This window comes from Siniperca chuatsi, linkage group LG24, assembly GCF_020085105.1.
Source record: "Siniperca chuatsi isolate FFG_IHB_CAS linkage group LG24, ASM2008510v1, whole genome shotgun sequence".
Taxonomy (NCBI): domain Eukaryota; kingdom Metazoa; phylum Chordata; class Actinopteri; order Centrarchiformes; family Sinipercidae; genus Siniperca; species Siniperca chuatsi.
Window position 1 is genome coordinate 9,815,554 of NC_058065.1, and position 25,793 is coordinate 9,841,346.

General features: G+C 40.2%; 2 protein-coding genes across 2 annotated transcripts; both read right to left on the bottom strand.

The window, feature by feature from the left end:
* Window positions 1-53: 53 nt before the first annotated feature.
* Window positions 54-12,452, bottom strand: abcb6a (ATP-binding cassette, sub-family B (MDR/TAP), member 6a). The gene is made up of 20 exons (XM_044188044.1): window positions 12,080-12,452; window positions 11,043-11,566; window positions 9,860-10,000; window positions 9,436-9,625; window positions 7,869-7,961; window positions 7,490-7,682; window positions 7,121-7,242; window positions 6,859-6,968; window positions 6,682-6,747; window positions 5,640-5,765; window positions 5,381-5,457; window positions 5,132-5,195; window positions 4,948-5,033; window positions 4,754-4,811; window positions 4,552-4,656; window positions 2,679-2,853; window positions 2,367-2,479; window positions 2,105-2,199; window positions 1,914-1,982; window positions 54-1,807 (listed from the first exon to the last, which is right to left on the bottom strand). Exons 2-20 carry the CDS (start codon window positions 11,556-11,558, stop codon window positions 1,648-1,650), a joined length of 2,559 nt encoding a protein of 852 aa, XP_044043979.1. The 5' UTR covers window positions 11,559-11,566; window positions 12,080-12,452; the 3' UTR covers window positions 54-1,647.
* Window positions 54-25,276, bottom strand: LOC122872176 (ATP-binding cassette sub-family B member 6-like). The gene is made up of 21 exons (XM_044188045.1): window positions 25,139-25,276; window positions 24,120-24,643; window positions 23,016-23,156; window positions 22,594-22,783; window positions 22,046-22,138; window positions 21,667-21,859; window positions 21,298-21,419; window positions 21,036-21,145; window positions 20,859-20,924; window positions 19,817-19,942; window positions 19,558-19,634; window positions 19,309-19,372; window positions 19,120-19,205; window positions 18,913-18,970; window positions 18,711-18,815; window positions 17,965-18,139; window positions 17,638-17,750; window positions 17,376-17,470; window positions 17,185-17,253; window positions 16,913-17,078; window positions 54-1,641 (listed from the first exon to the last, which is right to left on the bottom strand). Exons 2-20 carry the CDS (start codon window positions 24,633-24,635, stop codon window positions 16,919-16,921), a joined length of 2,559 nt encoding a protein of 852 aa, XP_044043980.1. The 5' UTR covers window positions 24,636-24,643; window positions 25,139-25,276; the 3' UTR covers window positions 54-1,641; window positions 16,913-16,918.
* Between the last annotated feature and the right edge of the window lie 517 nt (window positions 25,277-25,793).

The following is a 25,793-nucleotide window of genomic DNA, read 5'->3' on the forward strand; positions in this document are numbered from 1 at the left end:
CAAAATATGTACTGATGTGTGCTGCTAACATAATTCTTCACTCATACTTGAACTTTATAATTTGATACCAATTTTATTTGGGCCTCGTAAATTAAATACAACTGGAAAGTAACTGTTCCACAGAGATGCATGCAAAAACTCTTCAAAAGTAGAAACATGTTTTTTTGTGAATCAAAGTCACAAAATCATTACTGTCACTGACCTCAAGTCATTACAGCACACACACATACCAATAAGTTCACCTCTGGTATTGCATCAGTTATTATGGATGTAAAGACTCAGAAACATGACAGGAAGCTGAAGTTCAGTCTACAGATGTTTTTGTCTAATCAAAATGCAGAACTAAGTAATGGAATAATGATTAACTTTAAATTGAAAATTTATTTTACAGACTGGAACAAATGAAAAAAAGCCTTTTATTTTTCATAAGTACAAAACAAAACAAAATATTTGTGAGGTAGATATGACAAAAAAATCAAATCCTTATTTAGAAATTGTGTATATGACTGTATACACTTATATAATACATTAAGTGAGAATAATGGTGGGTATTATTTGATGGTGTATCTTATTTATGGGAGATATTTTGACTTGGTAATGCAACTAACTAATAACTTGGCTCCAATACATCCATGTACCAAGTCAAAATGTCTGCCATGAGAAAGGTCTTCAACTGCCAATGACAGGCAGACATGGATTGTACAACTTTATATGTGAATTAAAAAATTCACACGATTGCTAAATTTTACCTTAACGTTTTGTGTATTCACTAATTCTTGACAACAATTTAGAGGACAGTGATCAGATGAGCAACACATTACACTTTGCCTTAGTGATAAAAAGTATACAGAGGCTTACACATTTAAAAAAGTATCACTTTAAATAACAGCAGAGCTCAGAAATCAGCTACCAAAAACCTAAAAATAAAACAAAGATGAAAATAATCCCTGACAGCTTGTATACCAACCCATTGTCATTCATATATTATTCAGTGGGCAACAGAATCATTAGCCCCTCAATTCAATCAGTGTTGAGGCTGTGATTAGTGTTTTTTTATTCCCTTATTTCTTGCAACACTCCCTTTTGTATCTTTCCCACTGGGAAAAGAAAATGCCTGTTTTTGTTTTTAGTAGACAATCAGACAGCACAAACTAACAAGAGAAATCTGTGATTTTTATGAAAAATAAAGACAAACAATATTAAAAAAGGTGGCAGGAGTGCTTCTAAAAATAATAATATCCTGAAAACAAGTTCAGGCACTAAAAATGTATACAATCAGGGTGTCACCCAGATGAAGGCATGAGACAACATGCACTACTTTTTATTCTTTAGTTCCGTAATTAAATTATTATGGTTGGAAATTCTGTTTTTATGATGTGGTAATAATTTGAGATTTTATTAACTACACTACAACTAATACTTTGAGGGCTTTGTACCTCATCAGTGTCGTTCTTCCCTTTTCTCCATGACTTGCTATCGCTCATTCAGTTTGAAAATTCTAAAAATAAATAACATTTTCATCTTGCTGAGTGTTCTATCATGTTAAAATCATCTATCAACTTTTTACAATCAGGAGGGGAATCAAAATGTAGAGTTCTTTTTTAGAAGAAAAAAAACACACACACACATACACAGAAACAAATAAATTCAGTGGCCATGGTGCCCTGAAGAGGTTGATGGTGGCTGCAGTTTCTCAGACTTGCGGTCTTTGGCTTCTGTCTCTGACGAGGAATCTGAGTCCTGGGCCTGCTGTTGCTTCATCCACATGTCTGCATACCTGCCTCCCTTGAGTAACAATTCCTCATGTCTTGGATGGAGAGAAAGTGAGTCACTTGGAATTCAATGAAAAGGGGAATGTACTGTATGGTCGTCAGTGTGACATTCAGAACAATAGGTCAATAAGGCACACTTACCGTCCTCGTTCAGCAATCCGGCCATCACTGATAACCAGAATCTGGTCTGCTCCAATTATGGTGGACAACCTTTTATATATATATATAAAAAAAAAAAAAAGAGATTCACACAACTCATAACCTAAAACCTCTAATTTCCTTAAACAAAGGAAATAGAAAAAACTCAAACCTACAGTACACGCATCTCTTACCTGTGAGCTACAACAACTGTTGTACGAGTGGCACAGATTTTAGTCAGTGAGGCCTGGATGTTGCGTTCTGTCTGTGTGTCTAGTGCAGATGTGGCCTGCAGAGACACATTATTTATTAAAACCAGAAATAACAGCAATAACTTTAGCCATTCAAAGTGGAATGATAGTGAAACAAGTCGGCCACATGGGTCCAAAACATGACAGTTTCTGTTTTCTGTCTGCTTGTCCACTCAGATATCATTGCTCCTTTCTGTAAACTCACCTCATCCAGCAGGATGATCTGTGGTGCTTTGAGGATCGTTCTGGCAATAGCCACCCTTTGCTTCTCTCCTCCACTCAGCTTCAGACCTCTTTCACCCACCTGCGTATCATAACCTGCCAGAGAAAAACACAGTTGGGGGCAAAACCAGAGATCTTACAGTTGCTCTGAGGCACTCAGACAAACCAAAATCCATGGCAGCCATTTGAGGGAATTCATATTCCTCACATTACTTTGAACTTCCACTATATATATAAAACCCACAAAACACCTCTAAACAGAACACAAACACAGGCTCGTTAATCTATAGGTTACCTTCAGGGAAGGTCATGATTTTATCATGGATATCAGCAGCTACAGCAGCCTCCTCCACCTCCTGGTCACTAGCAGAGATGCGGCCGTAGCGAATGTTATCCCGGATGGTGTCGTTGAAAAGCACAGTATCCTGGGGAACCACTCCGATATGAGCTCGCAGAGATTGCTGCTTCACCTGAGGAAAGACAATGAAGGCATAGTAATTACTAGTCCAGAGTGTGCCTGTCTCCAGTAGGCTTAGCGGTGCTCTAGACATTTGATGATGTCTTGCCTAAGCTCGTGTGCCTGATCAGTGTACTTCAGTTCTGATTCGTATCATCTTCTTAGGCTCTTAAATCGGCTTCTCTGACACAGTTGGGATAGGTTCTTGATCGATGAAGAACCTTTGTTCTGTCAGTTTACCTGATTATAGAGATGCTTCTTGATTTGGATGGCTTGAATTTCATTCTGGTCCCACTGATGTTCTCTTGAAGCTCCCCTAGAAGGCACCTGGTGCATGGTGCTGTTGTCATGGTTGTCATGTCATCCATGTAGGCCCTGGAGGACGTTAGACAGACTCCAGACTTCAGCCATTTGCCACCCACTATCCACTTGGAGGCCCTTATGATGACTTCCATCGCCATGGTGAAAGCCAATGGGGAAATGGTACACCCTGCCATTATGCCAATTTCCATGCGGTGCCATGTGGTGGTAAAATCTGGCATGGTGAAAGAGCTGAAGATCTTGGAAACAGGCCTTGACTAGGTTTGTGATGGTCTCTGGTATCCTAAAGAAGTCAAAGAATGCCCAGAGGAAACTGTGATGGGTAGGTCCGAATACAATGGCAGGGTCAAGGAAAATGACACAGAGATCACTCTTCATTTTCTACAGTCTGGATTTGGTGCCAAATCATGCTGGTGTGGTCGAGGCCTGGGATGCCCACTTTTTGAACTGTTGTATCCACAAGGTTGTTTCTCTCCAGATAACTGGTCATCCTCTGAGCTATAATGCTAAAGAAAATCTTACAGTCTACATTGAGGAGACTGATGGGACGGAACTGGCTGATGTTTTCAGGTTTCCTCCCTTTTCTTTGGTGAAAAGTGATTTCACGAACTTGAAGGGGTTCCTTGAAGAAATGTGATCTTGCTCGTTCTTTTTTTTTCGTGATTTCCGCAGGTTCTCTGCTGTTAAACAGCTTTTTATGTTTCCCTGGAGAATGGTAATGCCCTTCTTCTCACTATCAGAAGCCTTCCTCCACTGCTTCTTGAGCTGGCTTCTCCCGGATCAGGCCTTCCATCGCCTGTTGTCGTCTGGACTTTTTTTTTCCAACGCTGGTGCCTTTTCCTTTTTGTTCCTTATTCCTTATCGTTCTGCTCCATAGCCATAGAGCTATCTTTCGACTGTGCCCCTCATCGCCTGTAGGACACTGGTCAGGTCTGCATTTGTGGTCTCTCATTCTTTCTTCTTTGAGGCTCCATTTCACCCAGGGTTTGCTTCCGCGGATCTTTTTCTCCATTGCTGGTTTTCTCTGCTGGATGGGCTCCATACATTCTGCTGCCTCCATCACTGTGCTTGAGTTTCCTTCCTCAGGGGGGCTGATGTCCTGCAAACTTTGGTGAGACTCCAGTTGCTAGACTTCATTCGACTGACTTGATTGACTTCTCAGGAAGTACTTACCAATGCGAGGTCCCTGCTTTCCCTCCCTTGAGCACTCTTTCTATCCTTGATGTATTTTCAGGCCCACTGAAGATGATGATGATGATTCATGTTATTGTGGTCAACTCCAGTATATATATACACACTGTGTCAATATGTGTCTTTGCTGTGCTTTTATTACTGTATGGTCAACTGTACTTGGAAATGTGTTGTATTCTCACAGGTGCCAAACATTTACTTTTGATATATCCTGGCCATCGATGCTAATGCAGCCTCCCTGAATGTCATAGAAACGGAAGAGAAGTCGAATGATGGTGCTCTTCCCGGAGCCCGAGGGTCCCACCTAGGGAGATTAACAGAAAATTATAATTGTCCTAACAGAACACAGGCAGTTTTACTGTAGGAGTAAGTAGAGGATTTAAGTTGTTCCTTAGACTTACCAGGGCAACTGTCTGTCCTGGAAGTACAGTGAAGGAAACATCCTTGAGAATCTCCTTCCTGTAAAACAGTAAAGAAATCTAAGAACTGAGTATTGTAAAATAAAACTGATTTATCTACATGTTGGCTTACATGTAGTTGACAACTTTACCCAATTTTAGTTCAAACCAGGCAATAAAATCAGATGTGAACCAACCCATTTGTGTAGCTGAAGTAAACGTTCTCAAACTCCACTTTTCCCAGTTTGTAGAGAAAATTCCCAGCATTTACTTCATCTTTCACCTGCATAAGTGAACAAATACAGAGAATGTAAAAAAGTGGATCATAATACAGGGTTAAAAGAGAAAACACAGACCAAACCTCGCCAGTTTAAAAAGTACCTCTTCCTCTTCTTCAAAAAGTTTGAACATGCTTTCCATGTCAATGAAAGAATTCTGGATCATTCTGCAGTAAAAAAGAAATAGAGCCAACAGTTTACAACAATGACAATAGTTAACCACATGCACAGGACAATCTTACAATTCAGGTCAAAATATACATTTGAACAGCTATAATTATTATTATTAAACCACAGGTAAGAACCTTTGAGGCAGATGGATGCGTTTTAAGCTGTTTCTGCCTCTTCTCACCTGTAGTAGGTTCCAAACCAGTTGAGGGGTGTGTACAGTTGGATGATGTAGGTACCAAAGAGAACAAAATCTCCAACCTATGATAAGAGGATTTTTTTCCACAGTCAAACTGAATGGGTCAATTCAAACCAGCATTGTTATTCTTCACATTTTGATCAGTAAAACGTACAATACATTTTAGCTTATTTCAAGAACTATTTTGGACAAATAATAACGTCATGAAACGTCACTTTCAGTAAAAGGCATCAGTCATCAGTACCTTAAATTTTCCTTCAGTCACAAAGTAGGCACAGAGCAGGGAGCCGGCCAGCAGGCCTGATCCGATGATGAGGTTCTGTGTTTGGTTGAGGAAGGCCAGGGAAGCCTGGGTCTTCCACTCAGACATCTAAAAACAGGAGGAGAAAAGAACTGTTAGACGCATGCCTGTATGGGCTGGTTAAATATTTTAATAATACATTTTAAAAGGCATGCACAGACAACTACTGATTTCTTTGTAACATTTACAGAGAGCAATACTGGGAGCCACAATGGAAGGCTAGCTCCTTCACTACTCCTTCTGTAAATGCAGATTTAATGTGACCAAAATAATCTTCTAGATTTAAACAACAATGCCCTGTTCATGTCTTCATGATCTGCTTGATGCAGACCAGAAGTTCTTCATTCCAGCTCCCAAACAGCTCTTAGCTCCATTGAACAAAAACAGATTTTTGAGAACTGAGAATTTTGTATTTTCTAAGCACTGCATTATAACAAAAACAAACAAATAGATAACGCTGAGTGCTGGGCATTAACCTGTACACAAATAGCATATGTAATCTTCTATAATGACTATATTAGATCATATGTGTGTATTCTTGCTGGAAACAACTGTGTTATATTCACCTTTTTCATATTGTATTTGTTTTGAAACTAAACCTGCCATAAATAACCATATTTCCTGGAGGGGTTTGGCCATCTGCTGTTGGGCAACTTGCTGATTTGCTTCCACAAAGCATCTTGTGCAGCTTGTCCTGATAGCAATCTCAAAAGCAGTGATAACTACACACAGACAGGACTGAGCTTTCCTAAACAGCAGAGGACGTTGTGGACACTGTTGAGGCTAGATTTGTAATCAAGTGATTTGTTAAATAGTTTTGTTAAACAGTTTTTAATAGCAGACCCCTGGTATGGTATACAAATTATTAATGTCTTTGATAAATGATCCAGGTTGTAAATAATAATTAGAATCTATAGAAACAGTGTTTCAAGATGCCACTGCAAAGTGATGATAACTGCGACTTGTCTCAATACCTCTGACTTACCTGATATTTTAAGATGGCATCCTCAAAGCGGCTGGCCTCATAGTTCTCTGCATTGTAGTATTTTACCTATTGAACAGACAAAATAAAGAAATAAGTGGAACAAAATTCGACATCTTGGAATAACTGACACTACTTAATGAACCAAAAGGCAGATGGACAACAAAATGTTTGACGTACCGTCTCAAAGTTTAACAAGGAGTCCACAGCCTTGGACTTGGCATTGTTGTCCTGCTGATTCATGTCTCGTCTGTACTTGGTTCTCCATTCAGTGATGATGATGGTCACAGCTGGTGGAAATATTATCAGGCAATCAGAAATCTTTCAGGGAAAATTTGAACGTTTTATCTTATATGTTCAACTAAACTAAGAACATTATTTAATATTATGAATTAAATTCAATGGCATTTTGGATAGCTATGGTTCAACATGCACTACTTACTGAGGTACAGGGCCATGCAGACGAAGACAATAAGGCCGAACCAGGCATTGAAATAAGTGATGAAGTAGATGATAGAAATGACAATATCAGCGATGGTTGGGAAGATGCTGAACACTATGTAGCTGTGGGGAAAAAAAGTGACAGTTAAGTCAATTTTCTCTTAAAATTCAAATAGAATACAATTTCAGGAAAAATATGGATCTATAATATGTATATATACATAATCTATTGCAGTATTACAGCAAAGCTAGAAGCCATTTTTGTTTTTACATTATTTGACTAGCTCTCTTACTGTGTAGCTAAACAGTTTAACTACAGTTTAATTATTCCAACATTTATAATCCTCCATCGCATGCAGTGCCATCTTACCTGAGCAGGCTGTTAATGGAGGAGGTGCCGCGGTCGATGCTTCTCAGCACATCACCGGTTTTGCGGCCCAGATGCCAGCGCAGGGAGAGGGAGTGTAAGTGGGCAAACAGACGCACTTGAACCACGCGGTTGGTGTATTGCTGCACCCGGATCCACAGGAAAGAGCGCATGTTGCTGACAAACCCTGAGGCACCTGGGAAGAGGAGAAGATAATGGTGAAAGTGATAGACAAGCCTTATCTCTACTGCCACATGAAATGTGATTTGAGACAGAAAATCAATGTGCAGTATCACTTATAGAGTATTTGTTTGTCTTTCTGTGACGCTACAAAGCTCACTCTCTACATTATGCATCCTTAACATGAATGAGTTGGTCCTACCTGCCCCGCCGCCCTGCATGAACTTGAGCAGCACATAAATACACACTGTTGTAGACAGAGTGCTCCAGCTGCTGCCATCAGTCAGTTCATTCACTGAGAGAGGGACAAAGACATAAAGATAATTAAGAAAAAAGTCAGATGGTTGTAGACAGTTGTAAAGCTCTTATTAAAAAAAGCTAACCGCTAAACCAGATACTACCCTCAGCAACTTACGACCCAACTCAAACCCTTCTTTGGGCAAAATTATAGAGAAGGCAGTTTTTAAATCCGCTAACACAATTTTTAATCTTAAACGACTATTTTGATGAATTTTAATCAGGCTTTTGGTTTTAAATGACATTCGTTTTAATAGTGATTTAGGCAAGACATCAATTTTAGTGCTTTTAGACCTCAGTGTGGCTTTTGATACGGTTGATCACAACATACTTTTACATAGACAGGAACACTGTATTGGTTTATCAGGAACAGTTTTAAAATGGCTGAAATCGTACTTGGAGGGCTGGGATTACTTTGGGAACCATTAATCAAAATGCATGCCCTTAACCTGTGGTGTCCCTCAAAGATCACTTCCCAGCCCTCTTCTTTTCAACCTACATGCTCCCACTTGGCCACATCCTTCAGAACAAAAACCTTGCTTATCACAGTTATGCAGATGACACCCAAATTTACTTAGCTCTCTCACTAAATGACTACGGTCCCATTGAATCACTATCCAATTGCACTGAACAAATAAATGCCTGGATAGATCAAAACTTCTTACAATTAAACAAAGACAAAACAGAGGTAATTTTCTTTGGCAACAAAGATGAGAGGCTCAGGGTTGCTGCTCACCTAAAGGACAAGGCACTAACACAAAAAAATCAGCATTTTATCACCTTAAAAACAGAGCCAAAGTCAGGGACCTCACAAAACAAGATTTGGTAAAATTGATTCATACTTTTATTTCCAACAAAATTAATTACTGCAAAGGACTTCTGACAGGTCTTCCTAAAAAGACCATAAGGCACCTGCAACTTATCCAAAATTTAGCTGCACGAGTTATTACCAAAACCAAAAGGACAGCCCACATCACCCCGGTTCTTAAATATCTACACTGGTTGCCAATAAGCCACAGAATAGATTTTTAAAGTCTTATTACTTATTTATAAATATTTAGCTGGCAATAAATGTAAAAACTGATATACTTAAGCAATATAAACCTGCAAGACCACTTATATCACTGGGGAGTGGACAGCTAGTGGTGCTCAGGGCAAAATCTAAACAAGGAGAAGCGTTAAAGCACACCCTCTCGTGTAATATTGGTTAATTATGGACAGCTTGAAGGGCACTATCCTGAAGTCTGTCTACAAGCCATGAGGTGTATATTCAACATTGTGTTTTGGCATGGTTTTTATGTGACTCTTGAGGCTATGACCTGTGGCTCAAACTGAATAAATAAAAAACACTATTAGCTTGTGGCTCAGGCTTGTTGCAGCAATGTAGCTGCAGGCTATTTAACTTGAGAAGCAGCTCTGAAATAAATGAACATTTGAGTCTACAGGGTTAGATAAAAAGATATGCCACTCACCAATATTCTTGTAGTAAATGGGTACAAAGACGTTAATAACTCTCTCGATTCCAAGCAGCCCCAAACAGAAGAGGACCAGTAGCTGGAGGAAGATGTTGCCCCGGGGCCACATGTAGGGAACAAGCAGGCAGACTTTCTTCCTGAAACCCTGCCAGGTAGACTGGTTCTCTTCTGTTCTGCCCAAAAGGCTCTGAGTTGGAGAAATATATTAAATATCTAACACAGCATTTGCATAGTGTATAACAGTGGAATAGAGGGCATGCCTGAGATGTGACATTTCAAAATATTGTTGCCAAATAGGAGTGTCAGAGGTTTTAATGTAGCAAATTAAACCAGTAGAGAAAAAAATTGACAGTACAGTACAACCTGATCTTACTTCAAAACAGATGGGGGAAGCTTGCAAGTGCTATTTGTGTGTCACTACCTGTCCGCTGTTCTCTACATCCCGCTCATCTTCGTTTATCAACAGCATGTATGGTCTCCGTGGCAACCCTGGTGCTTTGAGACCAATGAAGAAGAGCAGCCCGGTGCCAATGTAGCGCATCAGCCACAGGGCAAACTGCACCTGAGGGGTTCATAGGCAATTAAAAATAGATCAATACGGATACCACACCGCAGTTAATCAGCAAGCGATAGTGGAGAGATGCTCATAACCCAGCTGTGTTTGAGAAAATGACTAAACTGATGACTGCATTAAATGTGTCATTTATTATACAAGACCAATCCTCTGAAAAATTTATGTTAATATCTTATCATACATGTTACAATTATAGATTATGCAATATTTATTGTAGGCTCCTTTATAAAGGGAGGGGATTTTAGACTGAAAATTAGGTATCAAATTGAGTAAAACAGTTTGAGTAGTAATGCATATTATAAAACAACATGGACAGATAAAATAATACAAAGAGCCCTTTAAGACAAAAACTTCAAGTCATGCTTACAATTATATAACCACAAAGTTGAAACTACTGCAACGGACTTACTGTGGGAGGGGCAAGATTTTCTCTTATGATTTGATTGGTTAACAGTGTCGTTTTTGGGATCTGAAAGTCACACTGGGCAATGACTCAGCAAAAAAAAGGCTCTAGTCTTGCTAGCTAACATTGGTGTTTTTACCTGCCAGCTGTTCTCCCTGTAATGGCTTGGTTGAAACAAGACAGGATGCATGGCTTTGAGCAATGACTCAACAGACACACCTATCTTTCAGAAATAACTAACCGTTGGCCCATTAGACTGTTAAAACATACATCGTCTCCATTAGAATACATTAACAGAAATGATAGAGAAGAGTTTTATTTTTGTGCAGAATAAGGGTATACACTTTCAGCGCATTCTTGGATCAACATTAGAGAAATAAAGTTAACTAAACTTAATCCTGAATAGATAGGAATGGAGATAAACTGTGTAACACAAGCTGCATGCTGGTACAGAAGACAACAGTGAAGCAGCGCTTATGATCTGAATGCAGTGTACAATATTTTGACCAAACTGGTTTCAACAGGTTGAAAATAGTCTAAAAACAGAGACTTGTGCTACACTGTGCTTTTAATTTCAAAATGATGATTAAAAAAATTGATCTAATGTGACGTTCGATCTTTCCTCACCTGTTGTTGATCGTTCTCCAGGCCCCACCACCAGTGAGGACTGTACCAGGAGATGAAGGCCAGGTTCTCAGCTGAGAAAGCCACAGCCCAGAACAGCAGCAGGGCCGTGCTGTGGCCCCTTGTCCGGTCCATCACCAGGACCCTACGTCTCTCCACCCTGAGCAGGGCTATAGCCCAGGCCCAGCCCAGCGCAGAGAAGCAGCCATACAACACCACATAGCCTGGGAGCTCTCCTCCGCTGGCAGCCCGCCACACCAGCCCACTCAGAAACTGGATCAGGAGAAGGACGGAGATGGCCTGCTGGAAACTGTAGAGGTGGGAGCGTGGGATGAACTTGGGCTCCATTGCTGTGCCATATTTCTGGTAGCATATGCAGTGGATGGTGCCGAGGAAGAAGGATATGGTAAGCAGGATGGCGGGGACCAGTGTGAAGTAGAAGCAGGGGGAGATTCCTTCATCCACCCAGGTGTGGGAGATGGAGGAATTGGCTTCGCAGTAGCTCTGCATAAACACCATGGCTGCAGCTGGGGGGAAGAAATGATTTCATTAGAGATACAGTACAACCGCCGATAAAGTGCAAGGTTAAATGTAACAGCTTATATGTCCAGAAGACTGTACACCTTAAAATAAAATAACAACAACATGAAATTGAGTCTGACAATGGAAAATATCCTCCAAACAAAGCAAGTTCCCCTCTGGAGTCTCTACACAAACGTGGCTGTCTGCTTGGCTCTGCTATATTAGGCTGTGAACTTTCATGACATCTTTAGTCGCTGACTCATGGTTCACTATTGCACCTGCTTTAGGTGCTGGTTATAAACCACCACCACACAAACCATTATGTTTGGGGTCAGCAGAGGAGTTTACACAAACACGTCGTACGAATGACAATTTAAGTGTAAACTGTTAACATACTCATTCCAACAGCATTCACAATGAGAAGGGACAAGAAGCAAAATTAATTTAATTACACTATTAACATGTATTTCAGAGGCTCGATGCATAAAGTAACACACTGTTGTTAGTTGTAACATTACCTTATTTGCCAGGCGCTTGCTGTCGGCTTAACAAGTACCTCAACGATACAGACACTCCACTTGTCAGTTACAGAGGTTACTCCAGGGAAGCTAGGAAGTCCACTAAAAACTATAAGCTGTTTAGCTAGCTTAGTCGGCTATACACAGATTTAACACAAACGCCAGTTTATAACGTGACGGACTGATGAGAGTGTAAGTGATACATTGCTAGGTGTCTGTCATCGCTACCATCAACTGTGTACACATACTGCTACGGCTGTTGTCCTTGTTGCGTGCATGTTAAACAACAGCTATCCATGACTCGGCAATCGACACTTTACACAACAGTATTTGACTACATGGCCCGAAACTCAGCGCCCCCTAGAGGATTCTTCCACAGATGCACTAACCGTCTCTGATTCTTCTTCTTCTTCTTCTTCTTCTTCTTCTTCTTCTTCTTCTTCTTCTTCTTCTTCTTCTTCTTCTTCTTCTGCTTGGTTTAATGGCGGGTGGCAACTAACGTTTAAGGTTCATTATCGACACCTACTATGCTCGAGTGTGGGAGTGTATTTCCTTAAGGACTGGAGGGAAAAAACTCCACCAAAAAACCCCCAAAACAACATATAAATTCTCTTCATTAACTCAGTTTCTTTTAAAAACTCAAATAACGCTTTATATTTTCCTTCCTCAATGCTTAATACATTAAGATTCAATACTCCCACCCCCCAATTCTTTAGTTCCTTCTTTAGCTTTTCACTGTGTTTTATACTAACATGCCACATTCACATAATCCTGATGGGTGTTTGTTTCCCCATTAAGTGCATTGTTTTATTTAATCCTTTGTTTCCTAACCTGTCCTAGTCTTGATGTGATTGTTTGCTCTCTGTATTTTTTTCTCATTGTTTTTATTCTTCCCACTTTTTGCTTTACTTTATAAAGATGCCGTCCTTTGTTTCCGTCATCCCAGTGCTTTTGCCAGGCAGTCATGATATTGGTATGTATTACTGCTTTAGTTTCGGCTTTACTGAAAGCTACTACTAAAAGAGTTTGCCATTTCATTCCCCTCGATGCCTCCATGAGCTGGGATTCACAAAAACCTGACTGCTGTCTCTATCTAACACAGTGTGAATAGTGTATCATATATTTCATAGAGTATATCTGGTCTGTTTCCGATGGCATGGACTGCAATGATATAATATATAAAAAATTAGGTCTTTTCCTGGATATGTTAACCAGATGTTTTGTCCAATCAAAATGCAGAACTAAGTAATGGAATAATGATTGATTTTGACAATTGATTTTACAGACTGGAACAAATGGAAAAATCGCATTTTATTTTTCATAAGTACAAAACAGAATATGTATCTTAATAAATATGTAATAATCATGAACAATACCTTTTGTAAGGTAGATATGACAAACAAATCAAATCCTTTAGATCCATTTAGAATTTGTGACATATACACTTATATAATACATTAAGTGAGAATAATGGTGGGTATTATTTCTGCATGGGCTATTGAGTTTGATGGTGTATCTTATTCATGGAAGATATTTTGACTTGTTAATGCAGCAAAAGCACAGATCTAACTAAGAACTTGGCTCCAATACATCCATGTACCAAGTCAAAATGTCTGCCATGAGAAAGGTCTTCAACTGCCAACGACAGGCAGACATGGATTGTACAACTTTATATGTGAATCAAAAATATTCACACGATTGCCAAATTTTACCTTAACGTTTTGTGTATTCACTAATTCTTGACAATTTAGAGGACAGTGATCAGATGAGCAACACATTTGCCTTAGTGATCAAAAGTATACAGAGGCTTACACATTTAAAAAAAGTATCACTTTAAATAACAGCAGAGCTCAGAAATCAGCTACCAAAAACCTAAAAATAAAACAAAGATGAATATAATCCCTGACAGTTTGTATACCAACCCATTGTCATTCATATATTATTCAGTGGGCAACAGAATCATTAGCCCCTCAATTCAATCAGTGTTGAGGCTGTGATTAGTGTTTTTTATTCCCATATTTCTTGCAACACTCCCTTTTGTATCTTTAAACAATTTATGGCAGGTCTTAGAATATTTTATGTCCCACTGGGAAAAGAAAATGCCTGTTTTTGTTTTAAGTAGACAATCAGACAGCACAAACTAACAAAAGAAATCAGTCGTAGAAAAGTCATTTTCAATTGAGAATGACTTCCGGATGGGAAGACTTCCTAGACGAACACCGTCTTAAAAGAAATCAGTGTTTTATATGAAAAATAATGACAAACAATTTTAAAAAGGTGGCAGGAGTGCTTCTAATAATAATAATCATTAAATAATAATTTGACCTTTTTGCTCCCGTCCCTACATAAAAACCACAATGCCTTGGGCTAGGAGGCTGAAATTTAATTTCGTGGAGCCCCAGCGACCAACTTATTCAAATTTCAGCTCCCAAATCATTAGCATGTGGGAGATATGACCAAAGTCTGTCCACTTCAAATAACTTCCTATTAGGCCTATGGTATGCCAAGTGGACAGTCATATCGCTTATTCTCAGATTTCATATGGCCACGGATCAGGCACCAGAGCACCTAGAGACCCCAAACTGGGGGCAGATTCTCTGCTTGGGCTCATGATTCAGCACCTAAATTTGGTGGTTCTAGGGTCTCTGCAAAACATTTAATCTATTTTCACACCTCCAAAGGGGGTGAGAGGCTCAGAGCCCTAGACCTATTGATGAGAAATATCATGTGGTGGAAATTCATAGATAATAGGTAATACTTCTTAAATTTATGTTCAGAATAATGTCGTTATAATATTTCCTTAAATCATGTGCGATGATTTTCTTGAATTTGTGTGTTGCAGCAGATCGATGACCGCACACCTCGTCCCAGAGCATTGTGTCCCAGAGGTTTGTTTGATGTTTGCGCTTGTGCTTTTAATTTGGATATGATAAAAATAGCAAAACAGGCCACGCTGTGACATCCAATAGGTAATAAGTCAAGAGATGTGCAATCAGGATTTGTTGTAATTGGTGCACGGTGGTTACAACCCTCTATGATATGTATAAATACTGAGTTGTATGCTTGTTTAACTTAAGTCGCTTCGCAAACCGATTCAGGTCTTTAGTGATTTTAATAAAAGGTCTTTAAAAAACTCTGATGGCGTTGCCTCCGTCATTTCAGACAAAAACTATTTCTACAGCTTCTGGGGTACTGAAACTGAAATATGTTGATCTGCACTATTTTGTACACTCCACGGGAAGATGTCCCTCGGAATTGAAATTGAATTGGAATTACAAATGACCCTATAATCCAGAATCCTGTGTCTCTGGCTTCTATCTCCTCTCCACGGCCTTTACCTTTCAGGGGCACCGTAGCAACACAGAGATCACCTAGTGTGATTTTGGAGTCAAAATTCATTGCAGAACTGAAAATGTGGCCTTAATTGGTTAAAGGTCACAAAAAGGTAACACCTTAACATTGACATTTGAGAGGTCATTTTCGGCTCACTAGCCTCTGAGGCCCAAATCAAAATCTGATTGGCTTCATTTTCACACTGTTAAATCCTTTCTATTACAATTACAGTACACTAAAACGTGTTTCTGGAAACATTTGAGGAGGGGAATAGGCAATGCAGTAACAGAATCTTGATTCATATTTGATCAGCACTGCCTAGTTTAACAGTTTGATCTGTGTTTCGTGAGCCTGGTATGTTGCGCTGTACGGACCTGCAGACTGGACACAGGTCCAGACCTACAACCAATCAGAGCTGCGAAATGTGTGACTTTTCAAATCTGTCCTCTGTCAGTCATCATATCAAACCCACCCATTTTAGATAAACGATTGTGATTAGCCCGACCGGATCCACTTTCTGTGGAAATCTGTCTGAATGGGAGGGGGCCAGACGTATCTGCCAGAGCAAATGAAACACGAGCTCGGCAGATTCGTCTGGTTCCCAGGCTATGTACATTTGGCAGGCTTGAGGTAATTGGGAGTGGACAGCTGTTGTACACTGGCAGTACCTTTTTAGTGTTAGAAGAAAGGTATTGCCAGTGAACGTGGGTGTCTGATGGCAATACTTGACAACTGTCTGACACTACGGTATTGCCACTGGACACTGTCCCCCGTCAATATCTTAGCATTAGTACGACGGTATTGCCAGCGGACTTTGTCCAGTCTCAATACCTGTAGAGTGAAAATTGCAAGGGAAACATGGGACACTTCCCAATCAAGACGGATGACACCTGGGCATCTGCCGGGCTGTGGGCAGGACAGTCCCCGAGGCCATTGGAGCCAAATTTTAATTTGTGTCTTTGACACAAGTGACAGGTCCCCTATTTTGACTGCCAGTCAGGTTCGGGGGCCCTCTTCCTGATCCCCGAGTGTTGGCCCGCTTAGACAACTTGAAATGAATAATGACCATAGACCTGTCTGAACCTCTTGGCGGTCATAAGTGTTGAATTTAGGGCCTCTGTGTCTATTTTGACGTGTTTCGGGTGAAAAATGGGAAAGTGGATGAAGTGGACAAAAAGTCATCCAAGCGGACAGGACAAGGGTTCTGTCCAAAAGGCAGCCATTTGTTAGCCAAGCGGACGGCTCAAATGGCGGCACACAACTGACACCAAATGGTAGTGTATAGTTGGTACACCCATTGTCCAATGTCAACCCTTTTGAATTGCCATTGGACAACCTTGACGAAGCCATCGTCTCGACTTTGTGTCTCATGGCAGGAAATCAACATACAAAATTTGTCCAAAAAGTGGAAGTTTCCCTTTTCTCCATGACTTGCCATCGCACATTAATGTTAAAATCATCTATCAACTTTTATTCCTTTTTAGAAAAAACAACATGAAAATACATTCAGTGGCCATGGTGCCCTGAAGAGGTTGACGGTGGCTGCAGTTTCTCAGACTTGCGGTCTTTGGCTTCTGTCTCTGACGAGGAATCTGAGTCCTGGGCCTGCTGTTGCTTCATCCACATGTCTGCATACCTGCCTCCCTTGAGTAACAATTCCTCATGTCTTGGATGGAGAGAAAGTGAGTCACTTGGAATTCAATGAAAAGGGGAATGTACTGTATGGTCGTCAGTGTGACATTCAGAACAATAGGTCAATAAGGCACACTTACCGTCCTCGTTCAGCAATCCGGCCATCACTGATAACCAGAATCTGGTCTGCTCCAATTATGGTGGACAACCTTTTATATATATATATATAAAAAAAAAAAAGAGATTCACACAACTCATAACCTAAAACCTCTAATTTCCTTAAACAAAGGAAATAGAAAAAACTCAAACCTACAGTACACGCATCTCTTACCTGTGAGCTACAACAACTGTTGTACGAGTGGCACAGATTTTAGTCAGTGAGGCCTGGATGTTGCGTTCTGTCTGTGTGTCTAGTGCAGATGTGGCCTGCAGAGACACATTATTTGTTAAAACCAGAAATAACAGCAATAACTTTAGCCATTCAAAGTGGAATGATAGTGAAACAAGTCGGCCACATGGGTCCAAAACATGACAGTTTCTGTTTTCTGTCTGCTTGTCCACTCAGATATCATTGCTCCTTTCTGTAAACTCACCTCATCCAGCAGGATGATCTGTGGTGCTTTGAGGATCGTTCTGGCAATAGCCACCCTTTGCTTCTCTCCTCCACTCAGCTTCAGACCTCTTTCACCCACCTGCGTATCATAACCTGCCAGAGAAAAACACAGTTGGGGGCAAAACCAGAGATCTTACAGTTGCTCTGAGGCACTCAGACAAACCAAAATCCATGGCAGCCATTTGAGGGAATTCATATTCCTCACATTACTTTGAACTTCCACTATGTACTTGATGAATCAGTTTAAAAAACCCACAAAACACCTCTAAACAGAACACAAACACAGGCTCGTTAATCTATAGGTTACCTTCAGGGAAGGTCATGATTTTATCATGGATATCAGCAGCTACAGCAGCCTCCTCCACCTCCTGGTCACTAGCAGAGATGCGGCCGTAGCGAATGTTATCCCGGATGGTGGAGTTGAAAAGCACAGTATCCTGGGGAACCACTCCGATATGAGCTCGCAGAGATTGCTGCTTCACCTGAGGAAAGACAATGAAGGCATAGTAATTACTAGTCCATAGTGCGCCTGTAAACACACACAGTTGCATACAGCTATATTGAAGACATAGTAACAGGTACTTTCATTGCTCTTGGTAATCAGCAACACAACAAGGGGCTAATTTATGTTTATAGCTGTTAGATGACTTCATTTGCACATGAAATGATGTATACTGCCTTCTATTGCATATGAGAGCTATTTAGCTCTGGTGGTGCTATATTAAGCTAGCCTTCTAATTCAGTAATATTTGCTTATATTGTAAAGCTTATGTTACATTTAACTGAATTAATCTATCACAGAGGCATTGTTTGAACTCTAATGTACTTTTTGTGGTCACAGTTCATAATGTTATTGAATCTACCATAGAGTTGAATTACAAACATCATAAGTATTTATTGCACAGATAATGTATTGTATTTATATGATTGTGTTCACCTTCAGTATATACACACTGTATCAATATGTGCCTTTATTGTGCTTTTATTACTGTATGGTCAATTGTACTTGGAATTGTGTTTTCTAATGTACTAGTTCTGGTGCCAAACATTTACTTTTGATATATCCTGGCCATCGATGCTAATGCAGCCTCCCTGAATGTCATAGAAACGGAAGAGAAGTCGAATGATGGTGCTCTTCCCGGAGCCCGAGGGTCCCACCTAGGGAGATTAACAGAAAATTATAATTGTCCTAACAGAACACAGGCAGTTTTACTGTAGGAGTAACTAGAGGATTTAAGTTGTTCCTTAGACTTACCAGGGCAACTGTCTGTCCTGGAAGTACAGTGAAGGAAACATCCTTGAGAATCTCCTTCCTGTAAAACAGTAAAGAAATCTAAGAACTGAGTATTGTAAAATAAAACTGATTTATCTACATGTTGGCTTACATGTAGTTGACAACTTTACCCAATTTTAGTTCAAATCAGGCAATAAGATTTTATTGCCTGATTAGATGTGAACCAACCCATTTGTGTAGCTGAAGTAAACATTCTCAAACTCCACTTTTCCCAGTTTGTAGAGAAAATTCCCAGCATTTACTTCATCTTTCACCTGCATAAGTGAACAAATACAGAGAATGTAAAAAAAAAAAGTGGATCATAATACAGGGTTAAAAGTGAAAACACAGACCAAACCTCGCCAGTTTAAAAAGTACCTCTTCCTCTTCTTCAAAAAGTTTGAACATGCTTTCCATGTCAATGAAAGATTTCTGGATTATTCTGCAGTAAAAAAGAAATAGAGCCAACAGTTTACAACAATGACAATAGTTAACCACATGCACAGGACAATCTTACAATTCAGGTCAAAATATACATTTGAACAGCTATAATTATTATTATTAAACCACAGGTAAGAACCTTTAAGGCAGATGGATGCGTTTTAAGCTGTTTCTGCCTCTTCTCACCTGTAGTAGGTTCCAAACCAGTTGAGGGGTGTGTAAAGTTGGATGATGTAGGTACCAAAGAGAACAAAATCTCCAACCTATGATAAGAGGATTTTTTTCCACAGTCAAACTGAATGGGTCAATTCAAACCAGCATTGTTATTCTTCACATTTTGATCAGTAAAACGTACAATACATTTTAGCTTATTTCAAGAACTATTTTGGACAAATAATAACGTCATGAAACGTCACTTTCAGTAAAAGGCATCAGTCATCAGTACCTTAAACTTTCCTTCAGTCACAAAGTAGGCACAGAGCAGGGAGCCGGCCAGCAGGCCTGATCCGATGATGAGGTTCTGTGTTTGGTTGAGGAAGGCCAGGGAAGCCTGGGTCTTCCACTCAGACACCTAAAAACAGGAGGAGAAAAGAACTGTTAGACGCATGCCTGTATGGGCTGGTTAAATATTTTAATAATACATTTTAAAAGGCATGCACAGACAACTACTGATTTCTTTGTAACATTTACAGAGAGCAATACTGGGAGCCACAATGGAAGGCTAGCTCCTTCACTACTCCTTCTGTAAATGCAGATTTAATGTGACCAAAATAATCTTCTAGATTTAAACAACAATGCCCTGTTCATGTCTTCATGATCTGCTTGATGCAGACCAGAAGTTCTTCATTCCAGCTCCCAAACAGCTCTTAGCTCCATTGAACAAAAACAGATTTTTGAGAACTGAGAATTTTGTATTTTCTAAGCACTGCATTATAACAAAAACAAACAAATAGATAACGCTGAGTGCTGGGCATTAACCTGTACACAAATAGCATATGTAATCTTCTATAATGACTATATTAGATCATATGTGTGTATTCTTGCTGGAAACAACTGTGTTATATTCACCTTTTTCATATTGTATTTGTTTTGAAACTAAACCTGCCATAAATAACCATATTTCCTGGAGGGGTTTGGCCATCTGCTGTTGGGCAACTTGCTGATTTGCTTCCACAAAGCATCTTGTGCAGCTTGTCCTGATAGCAATCTCAAAAGCAGTGATAACTACACACAGACAGGACTGAGCTTTCCTAAACAGCAGAGGACGTTGTGGACACTGTTGAGGCTAGATTTGTAATCAAGTGATTTGTTAAATAGTTTTGTTAAACAGTTTTTAATAGCAGACCCCTGGTATGGTATACAAATTATTAATGTCTTTGATAAATGATCCAGGTTGTAAATAATAATTAGAATCTATAGAAACAGTGTTTCAAGATGCCACTGCAAAGTGATGATAACTGCGACTTGTCTCAATACCTCTGACTTACCTGATATTTTAAGATGGCATCCTCAAAGCGGCTGGCCTCATAGTTCTCTGCATTGTAGTATTTTACCTATTGAACAGACAAAATAAAGAAATAAGTGGAACAAAATTCGACATCTTGGAATAACTGACACTACTTAATGAACCAAAAGGCAGATGGACAACAAAATGTTTGACGTACCGTCTCAAAGTTTAACAAGGAGTCCACAGCCTTGGACTTGGCATTGTTGTCCTGCTGATTCATGTCTCGTCTGTACTTGGTTCTCCATTCAGTGATGATGATGGTCACAGCTGGTGGAAATATTATCAGGCAATCAGAAATCTTTCAGGGAAAATTTGAACGTTTTATCTTATATGCTCAACTAAACTAAGAACATTATTTAATATTATGAATTAAATTCAATGGCATTTTGGATAGCTATGGTTCAACATGCACTACTTACTGAGGTACAGGGCCATGCAGACGAAGACAATAAGGCCGAACCAGGCATTGAAATAAGTGATGAAGTAGATGATAGAAATGACAATATCAGCGATGGTTGGGAAGATGCTGAACACTATGTAGCTGTGGGGAAAAAAAGTGACAGTTAAGTCAATTTTCTCTTAAAATTCAAATAGAATACAATTTCAGGAAAAATATGGATCTATAATATGTATATATACATAATCTATTGCAGTATTACAGCAAAGCTAGAAGCCATTTTTGTTTTTACATTATTTGACTAGCTCTCTTACTGTGTAGCTAAACAGTTTAACTACAGTTTAATTATTCCAACATTTATAATCCTCCATCGCATGCAGTGCCATCTTACCTGAGCAGGCTGTTAATGGAGGAGGTGCCGCGGTCGATGCTTCTCAGCACATCACCGGTTTTGCGGCCCAGATGCCAGCGCAGGGAGAGGGAGTGTAAGTGGGCAAACAGACGCACTTGAACCACGAGGTTGGTGTATTGCTGCACCCGGATCCACAGGAAAGAGCGCATGTTGCTGACAAACCCTGAGGCACCTGGGAAGAGGAGAAGATAATGGTGAAAGTGATAGACAAGCCTTATCTCTACTGCCACATGAAATGTGATTTGAGACAGAAAATCAATGTGCAGTATCACTTATAGAGCATTTGTTTGTCTTTCTGTGACGCTACAAAGCTCACTCTCTACATTATGCATCCTTAACATGAATGAGTTGGTCCTACCTGCCCCGCCGCCCTGCATGAACTTGAGCAGCACATAAATACACACTGTTGTAGACAGAGTGCTCCAGCTGCTGCCATCAGTCAGTTCATTCACTGAGAGAGGGACAAAGACATAAAGGTAATTAAGTCATATGGTCAGGTATTTAGCTTGAAGATACGGTAGATAAAATGCTGCTAAATGAGACATGTAAAATTCGGACGGTGTTCTCTAACCAGAGTATCTTATATTCTTCTCTCTGGGCTTCTGGAGGCACTATTCTATCAGGAGAGGGATGTCTCAATTTCATCACATCACACATTATAAGGAACAGTATGTGTCTGTCTACAAGCCACCCGGTGTATATTCAACATTGTGTTTTGTCATGTTTTTTTTAATGTGACTCTTGAGGCTATGACCTGTGGCTCAAACTGAATAAATAAAAAAACAATTAGCTTGTGGCTCAGGCTTGTTGCAGCAATGTAGCTGCAGGCTATTTAACTTGAGAAGCAGCTCTGAAATAAATGAACATTTGAGTCTACAGGGTTAGATAAAAAGATATGCCACTCACCAATATTCTTGTAGTAAATGGGTACAAAGACGTTAATAACTCTCTCGATTCCAAGCAGCCCCAAACAGAAGAGGACCAGTAGCTGGAGGAAGATGTTGCCCCGGGCCACATGTAGGGAACAAAGCAGGCAGACTTTCTTCCTGAAACCCTGCCAGGTAGACTGGTTCTCTTCTGTTCTGCCCAAAAGGCTCTGAGTTGGAGAAATATATTAAATATCTAACACAGCATTTGCATAGTGTATAACAGTGGAATAGAGGGCATGCCTGAGATGTGACATTTCAAAATATTGTTGCCAAATAGGAGTGTCAGAGGTTTTAATGTAGCAAATTAAACCAGTAGAGAAAAAATTGACAGTACAGTACAACCTGATCTTACTTCAAAACAGATGGGGAAGCTTGCAAGTGCTATTTGTGTGTCACTACCTGTCCGCTGTTCTCTACATCCCGCTCATCTTCGTTTATCAACAGCATGTATGGTCTCCGTGGCAACCCTGGTGCTTTGAGACCAACGAAGAAGAGCAGCCCGGTGCCAATGTAGCGCATCAGCCACAGGGCAAACTGCACCTGAGGGGTTCATAGGCAATTAAAAATAGATCAATACGGATACCACACCGCAGTTAATCAGCAAGTGGAGAGATGCTCATAACCCAGCTGTGTTTGAGAAAATACTAAACTAAACTGATGACTGCATTAGATGTGTCATTTATTATACAAGACCAATCCTCTGAGTAATTTATGTTAATATCTTATCATACAAGTTACAATTATAGATTATGCAATATTTGTTGTAGGCTCCTTTATAAAGGGAGGGGACTTTAGACTGAAAATTAGGTATCAAATTGAGTAAAACATAGTATAAACAGTTTGAGTAGTACTGCATTTTATAAAAAAACACGGACAGATAAAATAATACAAAGAGCCCTTTAAGACAAAAACTTCAAGTCATGCTTACAATTATACTGTGTCGCTTTTGGGATCTGAAAGTCACACTGGGCAAAAAAAAGGCTCTAGTCTTGCTCACTAACATTGGTGTTTTTACCTGCCAGCTGTTCTCCCTGTGATGGCTTGGTTGAAACAAGACAGGCTGCATGGCTTTGAGCAATGACTCAACAGACACACCCATCTTTCAGAAATAACTAACCGTTGGCCCATTAGACTGTTAAAACATACATCGTTTCAATTAGAATACATTAACAGAAATGATAGTGAAGAGTTTTATTTTTGTGCAGAATAAGGGTATACACTTTCAGCGCATTCTTGGATCAACATTAGAGAAATAAAGTTAACTAAACTTAATCCTGAATAGATAGGAATGGAGATAAACTGTGTAACACAAGCTGCATGCTGGTACAGAAGACAACAGTGAAGCAGCGCTTATGATCTGAATGCAGTGTACAATATTTTGACCAAACTGGTTTCAACAGGTTGAAAATAGTCTAAAAACAGAGACTTGTGCTACACTGTGCTTTTAATTTCAAAATGATGATTAAAAAAATTGATCTAATGTGACGTTCGATCTTTCCTCACCTGTTGTTGATCGTTCTCCAGGCCCCACCACCAGTGAGGACTGTACCAGGAGATGAAGGCCAGGTTCTCAGCTGAGAAAGCCACAGCCCAGAACAGCAGCAGGGCCGTGCTGTGGCCCCTTGTCCGGTCCATCACCAGGACCCTACGTCTCTCCACCCTGAGCAGGGCTATAGCCCAGGCCCAGCCCAGCGCAGAGAAGCAGCCATACAACACCACGTAGCCTGGGAGCTCTCCTCCGCTGGCAGCCCGCCACACCAGCCCACTCAGAAACTGGATCAGGAGAAGGACGGAGATGGCCTGCTGGAAACTGTAGAGGTGGGAGCGTGGGATGAACTTGGGCTCCATTGCTGTGCCATATTTCTGGTAGCATATGCAGTGGATGGTGCCGAGGAAGAAGGATATGGTAAGCAGGATGGCGGGGACCAGTGTGAAGTAGAAGCAGGGGGAGATTCCTTCATCCACCCAGGTGTGGGAGATGGAGGAATTGGCTTCGCAGTAGCTCTGCATAAACACCATGGCTGCAGCTGGGGGGAAGAAAGGATTTCATTAGAGATACAGTACAACCGCTGATAAAGTGCAAGGTTAAATGTAACAGCTTATATGTCCAGAAGACTGTACACCTTAAAATAAAATAACAACAACATGAAATTGAGTCTGACAATGGAAAATATTCTCCAAACAAAGCAAGTTCCCCTCTGAAGTCTCAGTCACAAACGTGGCTGTCTGCTTGGCTCTGCTATATTAGGCTGTGACAGTCACTGACTTACTGCTGGTTATAAATCACCACCACACAAGCCATTTGCCACACATTATCAACATGTTTGCCAAATGGGGTCAGCAGAGCAGTTTACACAAACACTTCATACGAATGACAAATTAGCTGTATAAACTGTTAACATACCCACTCCAACAGCATTCACGTTGAGAAGTTAAGGGACAAGCAAAACACTTCAACGTTATACATGTATTTCAGAGGCTCTAGACATAAAGTAACACACTGTCATTAGTTATAACATTACCTGCTGGTGTCAGATGCTCTTCACATAACTATTGGGACACACAGGAGGCGGAAGTGCCGCAAAGCGCCGCGATAGGTCAGTTCTCGAGGAGCAGTCGCCTGGCCGTTCGCACCTTTGGCTGTGTATAAGGTGCTTTACACCAGACGCGCATTTTCCCGCGCCGGTCAACAAGCGATTCCGCAGCTCCGCTCTTTTCTAATCATACATAGAGTTGTAATAATCTATAATAATCTCATGAATTTTATTTATAACGTTAAGCTTTTTTATGTATTGCTGCAAGGTGTTGCTTCTTCTGCAACAATGAAGTTAAAAGGATCCTTGTGTGATGATCTGCAGGGACGGACTTCCAACGTGTGTGTGTGTGTGTGTGTCTGCTCGTTTCTCTCGCTCTCTGTTTCGACACAACTGACAAATATGTTAGGGTTGTCGGGGGAACAGCAGAGATCCAAAAAGAAAGATGAAATGAACATGGGTAGGGGAAGTATTGAGATCTTTTATTTAGGTAGAAGTAGCACCGCACTATTATTACAGGTAAAAGTAGGCTAAGCAGGCTTTATATTGATCATATATAGACTATTATTTGAATATTTTCACTGATGCATGAACGTGTCAGCAGCATGTTAATATTCTCAGTGTGTTAATTTGCACTACTTTA

Bases quoted from the DNA above. Each gene is read 5' to 3' on its own strand.
- LOC122872176 (XM_044188045.1), bottom strand. From the start codon at position 24,635: ATGGTGTTTATGCAGAGCTACTGCGAAGCCAATTCCTCCATCTCCCAC. The intron at 18,816-18,912 runs GTAAGTCTAAGG...TAATCTCCCTAG, and splicing joins CAGGACAGACAGTTGCCCTG to GTGGGACCCTCGGGCTCCGG. The intron at 17,751-17,964 runs GTAACCTATAGA...TTTCTCTGGCAG, and splicing joins AATCATGACCTTCCCTGAAG to GTTATGATACGCAGGTGGGT.
- abcb6a (XM_044188044.1), bottom strand. From the start codon at position 11,558: ATGGTGTTTATGCAGAGCTACTGCGAAGCCAATTCCTCCATCTCCCAC. The intron at 5,766-6,681 runs GTAAGTCAGAGG...TCCTGTTTTTAG, and splicing joins ATGCCATCTTAAAATATCAG to ATGTCTGAGTGGAAGACCCA. The intron at 1,808-1,913 runs GTAAGTGTGCCT...TCTCCATCCAAG, and splicing joins CGGATTGCTGAACGAGGACG to ACATGAGGAATTGTTACTCA.